Genomic DNA, 13,840 nt, shown 5'->3' on the forward strand with positions numbered 1-13,840 from the left:
ATTCATGAGATGGAATAAGAAAACTGACTATAAGGAAAACTATAATTCATATCATTTATTATAAAGAGAAAATCAGCATACCTTTGGCAGGATTTGCATCATATCCATATGAAGTTTTGTTTAAAACATGATGATCACCAGAAGAGGGTATTATCCTTGAATCTGAAATAGGATGGATCCCTTTCACACGTTCAGCTATTGCTTTATGGTGCTCATAAAATCCAAATTTCCTTGGGGAGCTTGTTGCCAACATTGTTTCACCATTTTGTATTACTATATGATCTTCTCTTGTATCTGTTGAGAGGTGAGTCTCTGAGTCACTCCCATTCATAACAGGTAGTTTAGTGATTTGCAATAACACTTCCTTCTGATTAGCAGCAGAGGTTTCCGGTAAAGAATTAGATTCCATGCTACATCGACCTTCTAATCTGTATTTTCCAGGAGACACAATTGCACAGGGAACGGTTCCCCTAAGGTCTCTTGTGGTCTTTGTAACAGCAGCAGGATTAGGAGAAATCTGAGAGGTAGAATCATTGTGGCCAAGGTTGTCACAGTGGGATGCCATACTTCCACTTTTAGGAAATGCATCCGTTTCAGACACAGAATCTTCAGTCAAGGCTAAGAACTCTGAAGGTGTCTGAGCTGTAGTAAGATCAGCAGAAAGCAATGGAGATTGTAAAGAGCTACCTGCCCGTTCTGTTACATCCACAGAACAAGATGGAGAACCTCTCACTAATACAGGTTCCCGTTCTTGGTACTGTGTAATTTCCAATGAGAATTCAGATTGTTGTACCAATGAAATAGATTGGCTCTGTGGAACTGGCTTAGACAATTTATAGTGAGATGAGAAAGATTTAGTAAGAAGCTTCTTTGTTGACTGCTTAACAGAACGGCGAGTTTGTTCTTCTGTGAACCCAGAATCATCCCCCTCACTTTTCCCAGAACTTAGGCAATTTATGAAGACATTCTTGTTAGTCGAGTGTTCCTTTTCCCTTTCAAAATCCTCTGTCAAAGACCTTGTTATCTTCTTATTTCGGGAACTGCTAAAACCAACAGAATGTCTTCCCCTGGCTTTAGTATGTTCTTCCAAACTCAGTTTTTGCATACTGCTCTGACCAGGTTGAGCACCATTTGAAATACTAAGGTTCTGGTTGGTAGGTTCTTGCTTAGGTTCACTCCCTTTCTTATGATGAAAGCTGATGGATGGAGTACGGAAGAGGCTTCTGCGTTTACCTGTACTACCTGAGCTTGAGTTAGTGCTGGAAGGAGAGGAACTGTGGACACCGACCGTATTACTGGAGGAGGGTGAAGAAGGAAGAGAATCGTGTTTTCTGCTAATATTCCTTCTGAATATTGGCAACCGGGAGACCAGAGTAGATCGTCTTGATCCGGAGTCCCCCATTGGGACTCCAAGGCTTGTGCTGCGATAGCTAACTTAGTAACCTGAGAAAAGTTAAAACAAACAGAATAAATTACAAGAATTCAGTTATAAACATGACATTTTAAAACAAAATACTGTTTTCTGATTCATGACACAAAATTTGTGCTACACTAAAATAATAAATATTACAATTCTGATACTTAAGGAATTCTCTGAATCTCTATGTAGCAAAATATCCAATAATCTGTAGGGAAATTTTATACTGGTGCAAAAACATAAAGATGACCAAGAATAATTAAAGTCTATTCAAAAGAGTACTGTATTAGAAGACTTAAGAACATTATTCAAGACCAAGGCAATGGCACCCCACTCAAGTACTCTTGCCTAGAATCCCAGGGACAGGGGAGCCTGGTGGGCTGCCATCTATGGGGTCGCACAGAGTCGGACACGACTGAAGCGACTTAGCAGCAACAGCAGCCTTACTACTCATACTGGTTCTGTGATTTGGTAAATTGTTTAATCTTAACTTTTTATGTTTCTTTATTTAGATTTAGTAGGCATGTGACAGGCATGATCACTGTCTTCTGAGTAAAATCCCCCACCACTGCCTGTTGGCCAGCACGAGATGAACCATGGGACTCAACAAGTAACTGACCCAAGCTTAACAGAATCACAGACCAGACTAAGGCATGACCTGATCCTAGAATCTCCACTCAAAGAAAAACCAACCGAGACATATTCTTCCTCTTGGAGTTTGATTTAGGGAGTTTACAGATAATCAGTCCACTGGCAGAGGAAAGTAAACCACATCATAAAGGATCGAGAGAAGAGTTATACACAAGATAAAGTTATGAGGAAACCACTGTTGTGAGTTAAAGAAAAGATGAATTTTTGAAAGTTAATTCAACTGGTAATGCTGAGTGAGCCTACATACAGAGAAAAGTAGAAACACAGAAAATGAATAAACAAGAGTAATGTCAGAGTACTGATGATGAAGACAAGAAAGAAGAGGAAGAAAAGGTGGCCAATGCAGTTTGTTAACTGTCATGCACCAAATACTTGAAATAGATTATCTTTTTTTAATGCTTATAACTAGAGAAGTAGCTCTTAACTCTGGTCACTTTACAACTGAAAGGTAAATTGCCTACATCACTCAAAGCAGGACTAGAAAGCGAAGCCGTCTCTAACCACAGGGTCAGTTCATAATCAGCATGATATACACTGCTTTCATGAAAGTAAAAAGCCAAGAGCTTATGCTGCAGAAGGCCCATATGTCCCTTTTCAGAGATTCCAAGTTGTATGGTAGATCTTTCTCTTACAGTGACTACTATTTTTCTTCACTACTATTTTTCTTTCCTTTCATAATGTGACATTATTTGGTTTCTACTTTGTTTTGTTTTGCTGTGATTCTGAATTTCAGTTAATTCCTTAACGATAATGTGCACACCCCCGCTTTTTCAATTTGAATTAACTCAAACTATGTGCTAACTGCTTCTAAAACATTTAAGTATTCTTGCAAGACTCTGACTGAAGAAAGTTTAAAATACAAAGACAGTACATTTTCATTTGCGAGGTCTTCAACAAATTAAAACTATCTCATTTTCCTCTCAGCTTATATATTCTGAAATGGATGCAAAAAATAATACAATTTTTTTTACATTTTCACAGTTAATAATGATGTAATGAATATCATTCTCAGCTGTGTTTTTTTATTTATATGCAAGATTTATTTCCATTCAAAGCCAAGTGAATAACTTTGCTCCAATTAGAGTATTATCAGCCATAACGATTTGCAGCTGGTGGTGAACCTAGGGATTTCAATGCTTTAATGTCAAGATATTTACCATTATGTTTCAAATATATTCAGAATTCATATATATTATGTTTCTTAATCTCTTTTCAGTAATTCTTGCAGCTCTATCAGCAACTAAAAGTAAAAGAGTGAGTAAATACCGTATCTCTTAGGCAAGTATACAAATGATTTATTTAATAATGAAAAACTTTCAGAAAAAAAGAATTACAACAAATACACCTCTTTCTAAACCCTTAATGAAAATAACCAGACTTCCATTTACTATATATATATGCTACTAATAGATCTACTATTAATATAAAGATTGACTATATTCTTTGCAGCCGAAGATGGAGAAGCTCTATACAGTCAGCAAAAACAAGACCAGGAACTGACTGTGGCTCAGATCATGAATTCCTTATTGCCTAATTCAGACGTAAATTGAAGAAAGTAGGGAAAACCACTAGACCATTTAGGTCTGACCTAAATAAAATCCCTTATGATTATATAGTGGAAGTGAGAAATAGATTTAAGGGACTAGATCTGATAGATAGAGTGCCTGATGAACTATGGACGGAGGTTCGTAACATTGTACAGGAGACAGGGATCAAGACCATCCCCATGGAAAAGAAATGCAAAAAAGCAAAATGGCTGTCTTACAAATAGCTGTGAAAAGAAGAGAGCTGAAAAGCAAAGGAGAACAGGAAAGATATAAGCATCTGAATGCAGAGTTCCAAAGAATAGCAAGAAGAGATAAGAAAGCCTTCTTCAGCAATCAATGCAAAGAAATAGAGGAAAACAACAGAATGGAAAAGACTAGAGATCTCTTCAAGAAATTAGAGATACCAAGGGAACATTTCAAGTAAAGATGGGCTCGATAAAGGACAGAAATGGTATGGACCTAACAGAAGCAGAAGATATTAAGAAGAGGTGGCAAGAATACCCAGAATTGTACAAAAAATCTCTTCACAACCAAGATAATCACGATGGTATGATCACTCACCTAGAGCCAGACATCCTGAAATGTGAAGTCAACTGGGCCTTAGAAAGCATCACTATGAACAAAGCTAGTGGAGGTGATGGAATTCCAGTTGAGCTATTTCAAGTCCTAGAAGATGATGCTATGAAAGTGTTGCACTCAATATGCCAGCAAATTTGGAAAACTCAGCAGTGGCCACAGGACTGGAAAAGGTCAGTTTTCATTCCAATCCCAAAGAAAGGCAATGCCAAAGAATGCTCAAACTACCGCACAATTGCACTCATCTCACACGCTAGTAAAGTAATGCTCAAAATTCTCCAAGCCAGGCTTCAGCAATATGTGAACCGTGAACTTCCAGATGTTCAAGCTGGTTTTATAAAAGGCAGAGGAACCAAAGATCAAACTGCCAACATCCGCTGGATCATCAAAAAAGCAAGAGAGTTCCAGAAAAACATCGATTTCTGCTTTATTGACTATGCCAAAGCCTTTGGCTGTGTGGATCACAATAAACTGTGGAAAATTCTTCAAGAGATGGGATTACCAGACCACCTGACTTGCCTCTTGAGAAACCTATATGCAGGTCTGGAAGCAACAGTTACAACTGGACATGGAACAACAGACTGGTTCCAAATAGGAAAATGAGTACGTCAAGGCTGTATATTGTCACCCTGCTTATTTAACTTATATGCAGAGTACATCATGACAAACGCTGGGCTGGAAGAAGCACAAGCTGGAATTGAGATTGCCAGGAGAAATATCAATAACCTCAGATATGCAGATGACACCACCCTTATGGCAGAAAGTGAAGAGGAACTAAAAAGCCTCTTGATGAAAGTGAAAGAGGAGAGTGAAAAAGTTGGCTTAAAGCTCAACATTCAGAAAACTGAGATCATGGCATCTGGTCCCATCACTTCATGGGAAATAGATGGGGAAACAGTGGAAACAGTGTCAGACTTTATTTTGGGGGGCTCCAAAATCACTGCAGATGGTGATTACAGCCATGAAATTAAAAGACGCTTACTCCTTGGAAGGAAAGTTATGACCAACTTCGATAACATATTGAAAAGCAGAGACATTACTTTGCCAACAAAGGTCCGTCTAGTCAAGGCTATGGTTTTTCCTGTGGTCATGTATGGATGTGAGAGTTGGACTGTGAAGAAAGCTGAGTGCTGAAGAATTGATGCTTTTGAACTGTGGTGTTGGAGAAGACTCTTGAGACTGCAAGGAGATCCAACCAGTCCATTCTAAAGGAGATCAGTCCTGGGTGTTCTTTGGAAGGACTGATGCTGAAGCTGAAATTCCAATACTTTGGCCACCTCATGCGAAGAGTTGACTCATTGGAAAAGACTCTGATGCTGGAAGGGATTGGGGGCAGGAGGAGAAGGGGACGACAGAGGATGAGATGGCTGGATGGCATTACCAACTCGATGGACATGAGTTTGAGTGAACTCCGGGAGTTGGTGATGGACAGGGAGGCCTGGCGTGCTGCGATTCATGGGGTCACAAAGAGTCAGACACGACTGAGTGACTGAACTGAACTGAACTGAATAGATCTACACTGATTTCTTTATGTAAAAACATTATAGACATACAGAGATATTTATACATTGAATGGGATGACATGGAGTTGATATAAAATATATTAGAGACAAAAATCTTTTATGTTTCACTTTATCTGCTAATAGTCACTTAAATGAAGTTCTTCATTCCAGCTAAACTGGAGAACGACAAAACTATCTGTACAGTTGGGATTATCTGTACTATTTAGAAAGACTCTTTAAAGTCTGGATGCTATCTATATCTCCAGATTCATTATTCTCCTCCTCATATTTTATTCTCCAATTGCACTGATTACTACTTGCCATTTTCTGTTCACTTTCACCATCAAGACATTAGCAGATGTGGGTCCATCTACTTCCAATGTCCATTGTTGTAGAAAATTTCTATTTCTACAACATGGTCCCTCCCAGAATGTCATCTCTGACCCCCATTTTCATGCTGTCTTTCATCTTGGACTTCGTACATCTCTTAAATCCATCCTCAAGGTCTAACTTTCATAGCAAGCATCTGACTTTACTATTTTACCTTAGGTTTCTTAATAGCAAATGCTACTTCTTCTTCAAGACCCCAGTGCCTAATACACAATCAATGCCTACAGAGTAAATGGATGTCATAAAGCAAAATTTTAACTTGAACACATCAGTATCTCAAACATAAACAAGCATATTTTCTCTCTCACTACCAAAAATAAATGCTACCATTTTGAGTTTAATTATGTTGAATTCCAACTTTCAGTCATGAATTAATTTGAAAGCCTTTCAAACTGTAAAATCAATGATCTACATTTTGCTTACATGTGAAGATAATGCTAATAAGCTGAATAACACATCATCAAGTCAACTTTGACTTTTCATGAAAGACAAATACAAAAAAGATAAATACATGGTAATTTTATTTTTACTATAAATTTACTACAATTATAACTATTTTAATTCTTTAGCAAATCTTGCACATATTTTCATATGTTTTTATAAATTTCCAAATCAGACAAAACATATTTTCTCAATTTTTATCTAATGTGTCTTAGCTTAGAAGTCATAGTCACTTTAATCATAACAGGTTTAAAAAATATATAGGTTGAATTAGACCTGCTCATTGTCCAAGGACCTTTATTATCATAAATATTTTCTTTGAAAATACAAATTCTTCATGTAAGATTATCTTCTAAATATACTTCTAATGCTGTCTAAATAAACAAGTTACCCTGATGTACAGAAATACCATCTTAAAAATGCAGACTGACTATATTAAAAGTGGTATGAAACTCAGTTCTACCTCAACTGAAGAAATAATATCCTTTGTTCTTGAGCACACAATTTAACAAAAAGCTCCCAGAAAGTACTTTATTCAGTGATCTCTACAACCTTAGCAAATACTACCATTACCCTTAATAGAGCACAACTTACATGGTTGATCTATTCCAAATAAACTGGAGCTAAATTTCTTATTTGGCATGGTTTAGAAGGATGTGAATTCCATTTCAAGAGGTTATATAAATCATTAATATGTTACCTATTTAAAATTAGAGTTAAAGCAAAATACATTAAAAAAATAATATATGCTGAAAAATTATACTTTTCTTCCACAATTCCAAAGGCATTAACCAAAGACATAAAATAACCTTCTAAGTTTTCACAGCTATCACCTTGGAACCTGGGCGCTATATGCACAAACAGGTATGCCTATCTGTGCAAGTAAAAGAAATAGAACAAAATAGCCTTCATCTTTTTTTTCCCTGTAATTTTCTATTTCCTAGAATTTAGACAGTCCTAATATTATTCAACTATGAGCCAAAGATGATAAAGGGACCCAAAGTCCCACATCTGAGATAGTATTATGTATTCATTTTCTCTCTCCCAAACTAGTAGTATATTACTGCAAAAACAAGACTACACAAAGAACCTTTTATACAGACATGTGATCAGCATAACAAAATGGGTTTCTAATGCAAGGTCTGCCACTTACTAGTAGTGAGAACTAGAACACAGATAATAATTATTGTATAGTGATTCGTCTTCAAGGATGGAAGGTATAACAACAGAAAAACATATAACACTCTGTTTGGTACAGAGTAAATTTGGACTTTCTTTTTTTAATGAAATGCATCCAAGCAAGTGGTACATGACAGTACAGCACACAGAGTAATTATGAGAATGAGCTATTTATCAAAATCTACCCCGATGACTCAATTTAAAAACCCATCTAAAAATCTAGGGGGAAGTGTATAAACTGAGGTCAGTATTCTTACCCCTTGTGATACACCTTCCTAAAGTACACATTTTTATTACAATTTTAAAATAAAACAAATATTTGAAATGTGTGTGGGGAATGTTACATAAGTTAAGTACGATCCTGGCTCTATCTTTTCTCAAAAAGGATATCAGAAAATAACCAGGTAGAGCCTAAATGACCACACTGAAAAGGAATCAGTGATACATGGTGAAAATGGGAAAAAAGAATATTCATAGAAGTCAAATACTCACTAGGCAATAACCTTCAACATTAAGAAAATAATGACAGGAAACAAATCATATGTAAATATATCAAAGGACACATCAATTTTCACCAAAATTAAATATACAATAGCTTGAATAAATTTCCAAGTCAATCTTATCTAATGATGTTATTTTGGTGCACATTTAAATGAGGCCTGAGAGGTGTTATGGCTTAGCTGGAAAGGCCTCTAGCTCAGATTCTATTACAAAGTTCATGCAATTTACATCTCAATCTCTTTTTTCCTTAATTGAAGTAGAGCTGATTTGCAATATTGTGTTAGTTTCAGGTGTACAGCAAAGAAATGCAAAGAAACTCACATTTATGTATACATTATTACAAGATACTAAATTATTACAAGATACTGAATATTATTCCCTACGTTTTACAGTAAGTCTTTATCTATTTTATATATAGTAGTGTATATCCGTTAATCTCATACTCCTATTTAACTATGGTGTAATCTATTTTTAAATGTAGTTCTAAAATGTTTAATTATTTTTTTTTTAAATGAATGGTGAACTAATGCAGGTTTCTGTAACACGTAAATCCTCACACACATGGACAAGGGCCACTACAACCAGCAGGGATGGTGAAGACAATACAAGATACATTGAAAGGATGAGTGATCAGAACCAAATGGGTTATTTGACTGGTCACAGGGAAGAGAATGAGAATGTCAGCCAAAGATAGCAAGAATTAGAAATGGTATAATTGACTGAATATCTTTAGAGATTTATTAAATTTGCTTATAATTTAGCCACTTGAATATAGCAGTAAGTTATTTTCGTCAATAAAAAAGAAAAATGACACAAACAAGCAATTGCTTACATTAGAAATGCTTGTTTATATCAAAATGATCTGACCCTAAAAATAGCATGTGAGCAGAGATAGACTGCCCTTGATTGGACCTATAAATCAATAAATCAATATCCTAGGTGCTCAATTGCATAATAATAGAAACCATTACAATATTGAAGGAGAATACATTTCAAAGAGATTATTCTAGCAGGATTTAGGGAAGCAAATGTGTTCCTTGTCTGAATTAATAGTAGGACAGGAACCATAATACATATTTAGAAAGACACTTTATCTTGAAACCTAGCCAGATATAATCTTAATTCTTCATTGACCAGAACAGACAACAGAGAGAGAAGAGAAACATACAGAGAAAGAATAGATATTGACCAGAGATTAGACAGAATTTAATAGTGAAAGAAGAAAAAAACTCTAAGTCATATCTACAAATGATCCAGGCGTAAGTAAATAATGAGCCTATATTGATACTTAATGCTACAGTTTATGTTCTGGGATTTATATACAATGAACGTGTACTGTTAAGAAAGCAGACTCTCATGCAAGAATATCTCAATCTGAATTCAGCACTACATATAAGAGCTGTGGGACTTTAGAATGATTTTAAAAGTTATTTAAACTCCCTGAGGCTTCACTGTCCCAAAGACTTTGTGATAATCTAATAAGTAACACCAAAAAAGCACTTAGAACACGGTCTGCTGCTGCTGCTGCTAAGTCACAACCAGGACATGATAAATGTTTAATAACTATAAATTATCAAGAAAAATTAACCATACATATGTTATTTCACAGTCAAATATATTTTAATTTAGCTTAAAATCTCCCCAACCTCTCTCAGCTGGAAGTTCTAATTCTGTCTACCAGTAGACAAATATTCTCATTTCTAGTTGAGACAGAAAGGAAAGTTAGAGGCCAGAAAATCCATATGTCAATGGGCTTGCAGCTTGGAATTAATACACACATACACATACACACACATAATTGAGTTCAATTATTCAGTATTATTTTTTTCATTTTCAACAAGATAATCTAGACTTAAGCAAATAATCCACAATATTATGAATTTTCAAAGACTACCTCAGATGGTGAACATGATTCTCTAAAACTGAACTTGATAAATTTGCTGAGTGATGACAATGGCATAACAAACATGTAGCTTTAAAGAGGACACCAAACATCTGAAAGTATGTATGCTTGTTAATAAAGAAAATTTTATTACTTCTTATTTCTACATTGGAGAATGAGATTTGGTCTTAAAATATTATTTTGGGAAAAAATTACTTACAATCTCCTAGATTAGGTTTCCTAGAAGCAGAGCCTAAGTAAGGAATTCTTGTTCAAGCAATTCACTAGAGAATTACTCTCAGCAGAAGGTAAGGAAAGAAAGCATGAGAGGTCAGGGGTAAAGCTAATCAAGGATGTGGCTGAGAATGGCAGCTAGCTCGAGATGAATCGCATGGAATCTGGAACACTTACTGACACCCTGACACAGTGGCAGCCCTTTTGTATCCCATGCCAGTCAACCAACTGTAGAACCTTCAAAGGACTGGAGAAAATATTTGAAACATATAAAACAGGTAAAGAATTGTTATCTGAATATATAAAGAATTCTTATAAACCAATAAGAAAAAGACAATTCAAACAGAAAAATAAATGGGCACAAAATATGAACACGTAATCCCAGAAAAAATACAAATTACATACATATATATATATTCAATATAAAAATACATATAAAAACATATTCAAACTCATTCGTAATCACAGAATATAGAATTAGCTCCTACAAGCCAGTAAGACTCAGACAACACTTAGGAAAAAAAGGTTTCAAATGATATAGAGAGGAATTTCATGGAAGAGGAAACACAAAGCACTGATCAACATATGAACAGGTATTCAACTCCGTTACTAATCAAGAAAACCACAGATACTTTACACAGATATTTTTCACCCATAACATTTCAATACTAAATAATATAAAATTTGAATGAAAGAAGTAGTACTTATAGACAGTTTTAAAGGAGTGCAAATGAAGATCATTTTAGAAAATTATGTATCAAAATACCAAATTAAGGAATTTCACTTTGTAGCATTTACTCAAGAACAATACTCACATATCTGCACAAAGAAACATAAGAAAACATGTATATAAACATTCAATATGCATTTATAATAGTTAAAAATAATATAAATGTCCAGTAATAGACTTAAAAAATAACATATGGTATTATCTACTCCACAGTATAATAGACAAGACCTAAACCATAAGGTAAAAGATATGATCTGATAAAAAAAAACTCCCAAGGTATTTAATTTAAAAAATCAAGAACTTAAGTGATATGCTATTTGGAATGCAAAAGTAGGAAGTCAAGAAACACCTGGAGTAACAGGCAAATTTGGCCTTGGAATACGGAATAAAGAAGGGCAAAGACCAATAGAGTTTTGCCAAGAAAATGCACTGGTCATAGCAAACACCCTCTTCCAACAACACAAGAGAAGACTCTACACATGGACATCACCAGATGGTCAACACCAAAATCAGACTGATTATATTCTTTGCAGCCAAAGATGAAGAAGCTCTATACAGTCAACAAAACCAAGACCAGGAGCTGACTGTGGCTCAGATCATGAACTCCTTATTACCAAATTCAGACTTAAATTGAAGAAAGTAGGGAAAACCACTAGACCATTCAGGTATGACCTAAATCAAATCCCTTAACGGTTATATAGTGGAAGTGAGAAATGGATTTAAGGAATCAGATATGCTGATGACACCACCCTTATGGCAGAAAGTGAAGAGGAACTAAAAAGCCTCTTGATAAAAGTGAAAGAGGAGAGTGAAAAAGTTGTCTTAAAGCTCAACATTCAGAAAACGAATGTCCCATCACTTCATGGGAAATACATGGGGAAACAGTGGAAATAATGTCAGACTTTATTTTGGGGGGCTCCAAAATCACTGCAGATGGTGACTGCAGCCATGAAATTAAAAGACACTTACACCTTGGAAGGAAAGTTATGTCCAACCTAGATAGCATATTCAAAAGCAGAGACATTACTTTGCCAACAAAGGTCCGTCTAGTCAAGGCTATGGTTTTTCCTGTGGTCATGTATGGATGTGAGAGTGGGACTGTGAAGAAGGCTGAGAGCCAAAGAATTCATGCTTTTGAACTGTAGTGTTGGAGAAGACTCTTGAGAGACCCTTGGACTGCAAGAAGATCCAATCAGTCCATTCTGAAGGAGATCAGTCCTGGGATTTCTTTGGAAGGAATGATACTAAAGCTGAAACTCCAGTACTTTGGCCACCTCATGCGAAGAGTTGACTCATTGGAAAAGACTCTGATGCTGGGAGGGATTGGGGGCAGGAGGAGAAGGGGACGACAGAGTATGAGATGGCTGGATGGCATCACTGACTTGATGGACGTGAGTCTGACTGAAGTCCAGGAGTTGGTGATGGACAGGGAGGCCTGGCGTGCTGCGATTCATGGGGTTGCAAAGAGTCGGACACGACTGAGCGACTGAACTGAACTGATATACATTTTATGTAAATAACAAATATGAAAACTTCTAGACAATAAATATTCTATAGATTCATATGTCGGAGAAGGCAATGGCAACCCACTCCAGTACTCTTGCCTGGAAAATCCCATGGATGGAGGAGCCTCGTGGGCTGCAGGCCATGGGTTCGCTAAAATTCGGACACGACTGAGTGACTTCACTTTGACTTTTCACTTTCATGCATTGGAGAAGGAAATGGCAACCCACTCCAGTGTTCTTGCCTGGAGAATCCCAGGGACAGGGGAGCCTGGTGGGCTGCTGTCTACGGGATCGCACAGAGTTGGACACGACTGAAGCAACTTAGCAGCAGCAGCAGCAGATTCATATGTATGTAAATGCATAGGGAAAAATCTGGAAGGATGTACTTCAAAGTGTGAACCAGAATTATCCCTGAAGAGTACCTCTGTATTGGTGGTTATCATCAATGGGGCATTAATGTAACATGTATTGTGAAGTTTAAACAATGAAAATGAATTCATGAATTACTGATGCCTTTATAGTTAAAACTTACAAAATTCAATTTGAATATGTATAAAAATATATGGCCTATCAAAATTTCATAATGCTAAAGAATATAGGAATATAAATGTGTTTAATTCCAAAGGTATAAAAAATTAATAATAGCTGCCTCTGAAACAGAATGAACATGTAGAAAATGATTTTTATAAAAATAATTTGAACAAATGTGACATATACAAAAATCAATTCTGAGTGTTTAATAATCTAATCAAATATTTTATATTTAACACCAAGCATTTAAATAAATGAGACCTCCTGAAGTGCTAAGAATCCCTACATTAATATAAAGACTTTGTATTTTTCATGAACCTATATTTTTAACACTGAAATTACATTTTATCTGACCATCAGTCCAAAGTGATGTTTATAAATTGAAATTTGCTTTTCTAAAACTGAAAATTCTATTTCATTTCACATATTGAAAACTACTTCTATCCTTTAAAAAAAAACCTCATTATTCTTTTACCATCTGATAATTAATATAAATGTTGTCAGTGATAGTTCAGATACAAATGATTTGTTCTAGGCCTTAGATAATCTTCTTAATGTTTTAGTATTTCCATAATACAGAGAATAAACCACCACAGATTATGTGGCTGGCTAATAAGTCTGAGTTATATGACTTAGAAACATGTGACATTATGACTTTTTCTCATTAATAATAAATTAATGGTATTATAAATTCTTTCCAAGGCTAGTAAAAGAACCAAACAAGTTGGTTTATATTTCCTAGGATCACATGCAT

General features: G+C 35.6%; 1 protein-coding gene across 3 annotated transcripts in view; it reads right to left on the bottom strand.

The window, feature by feature from the left end:
* Positions 1–13,840, bottom strand: part of CCSER1 (coiled-coil serine rich protein 1) — a 1,491,155-nt gene that overhangs the window by 1,319,152 nt on the left and 158,163 nt on the right. For all 3 annotated transcript variants that reach the window (XM_070790884.1, XM_070790886.1, XM_019962454.2), the window contains exon 2: positions 82–1,443. In XM_070790884.1, coding sequence (XP_070646985.1) covers positions 82–1,402 — 1,321 coding nt within the window. In that variant the 5' untranslated portion in view covers positions 1,403–1,443. The remainder of the gene's footprint in view (positions 1–81; positions 1,444–13,840) is intronic.

This window comes from Bos indicus, chromosome 6 (genome assembly GCF_029378745.1).
Source record: "Bos indicus isolate NIAB-ARS_2022 breed Sahiwal x Tharparkar chromosome 6, NIAB-ARS_B.indTharparkar_mat_pri_1.0, whole genome shotgun sequence".
Classification (NCBI taxonomy): domain Eukaryota; kingdom Metazoa; phylum Chordata; class Mammalia; order Artiodactyla; family Bovidae; genus Bos; species Bos indicus.